Raw genomic sequence first — 1687 nt, 5'->3', positions numbered from 1 at the left:
CCCGCCTGCTGATCATCCCGGAATCTGGATCCTAACCCCACATCGCTTGATCTGGATCCCAGTCGTGAACCTAATAGAAGAGCCGGATTCTGAATCCCCCCTCCCCAGGACCGGACCTGCATCGTACCCCCAGCGCCGGATCCTGTGTCTGCCGCAGCAAGACAGCATGGCGCGGGCAGCCAAGGTGAGCGAGGGTTTGGGGTAATGGGGAGAGGGAAGATGCAAGAGGCGAATGAGCATGGAGTTTGGCTGAGGGATTTACTTGAGAGTTGAAGTGATGGGTCTGCGCAGAGGTGGGTATCTGTGGGGGGGTTATGGAGATGTGGGTGGTGATTTGGTGAGAGGAATTGGTTTATTTTTGTTACACGTACCGAAGTACAGTGAAAACATCTTTTACATGCTGTTCAAAGTTCGAAGTAAATTTATTATCAAAGTACCCATATACCATATACAACCCTGAGATACAGTATATTTCCTTGCGTGCATACTCAATAAATCCAATAACCTTAATTGAATCACCAACGGAGGGGACACCCAGTATGCAGAAGACAATAAACTGCAAGTACAGAAAGATAATAATAATAAATAAGCAGTAAATTTTGAGAACATGAGGTGAAGAGCCCTTGAAAGTGAGTCCACAGGTTGCAGAAACAGTTCAGTGATGGGCAAGTGAAGTTATCCCTCTAGTTCAAGAGCTTGATGGTTGAGGTGTAATAACTGTTTCTGAACCTGGTGGTGTGAGTCCTAAGGCTCTGTACTACCTTCCTGATGGCAGCAGTGAGAAGAGAGCAAGTACCTGATGTTGGATGTTGTTTTCTTCTTGTAGATGTGCTCAATCGTGCAGAGGGTTTCCACCGTGATGATTTTTCGTTCAAGGGCATTGGTGTTTCCATACCAGGCTCTAATGCAGCTATAAAAGCTCGTCGAAGTTTTAGATGTCACTTGCCCCATGGTTGAAATGCTTCATCTCATTTTCTCAATATTTACTGTTTATTATCATTATTTCTTTGTATTTACACAATTCTTTATCTTTTGCACACTGGTTTAGCATCCAAGTTGGTGCAGTCTTTCATTGATTCTATTATGGTTATTATTCTATTCTGGATTTATTGAGTATGCCTGCAAGAAAATGATTCTCAGGGTTGTATATGGTGACACAAATGTACTTTGATAACAGATTTACTTTGGAGTGCTAATGCACAGGATTGGAAAAGCTATAGAGGGTTGTAAACTCAGCCAGCTCCATCGTGGACACTAGCCTCTCCGCTGTCATGGATATATTCAAAAGGCAATACTTCAAGAAGGTGGCATCCATCATTAAAGACCCCCCACAGCCCAAGTCATGCCCTCTTCTCATTACTACCATGAGGGGTATAGGAGCCTGAAGCATGCACTCAAATTTTTAGGAACGGCTTCTTCCGCTCCACATCATATTTCTGAATGGTCCATGAACCCATGAAGACTATTTTGCTCTCCTTTTCGCACTATTTATTTATTTTTATCTTTCTCACTGTAATTTATTGTAAATTTTGTTGTCAAGAAAGACTCTCAGTAGCTGGGAAATTATAGGCTGGAGAGCCTGATGTCAGTAGTGGGTAAATTATTGATAGGGATTCCAAGGGACTGGATATATTAGTACAGTGTATTCAAGTTAATTGGGACATATTGGGACAAGTACATTTTGTCC

At 42.7% G+C, this 1687-nt stretch overlaps 1 protein-coding gene across 1 annotated transcript in view; it reads left to right on the top strand.

Moving 5' to 3' along the window:
* The first annotated feature begins 51 nt into the window (after window positions 1-51).
* The window catches only part of xrcc5 (X-ray repair complementing defective repair in Chinese hamster cells 5), a 120277-nt gene continuing 118641 nt past the window's right edge, over window positions 52-1687 (top strand). The window contains exon 1 of the mRNA XM_063051492.1: window positions 52-184. Within this exon, the coding sequence (XP_062907562.1) occupies window positions 167-184 (18 nt within the window). The 5' untranslated portion in view covers window positions 52-166. The remainder of the gene's footprint in view (window positions 185-1687) is intronic.

This window comes from Mobula hypostoma, chromosome 6 (genome assembly GCF_963921235.1).
Source record: "Mobula hypostoma chromosome 6, sMobHyp1.1, whole genome shotgun sequence".
Lineage (NCBI taxonomy): Eukaryota > Metazoa > Chordata > Chondrichthyes > Myliobatiformes > Myliobatidae > Mobula > Mobula hypostoma.
Note: the sequence above shows the minus strand (reverse complement) of the source record. Positions and strands in the feature narration are given on the sequence as shown.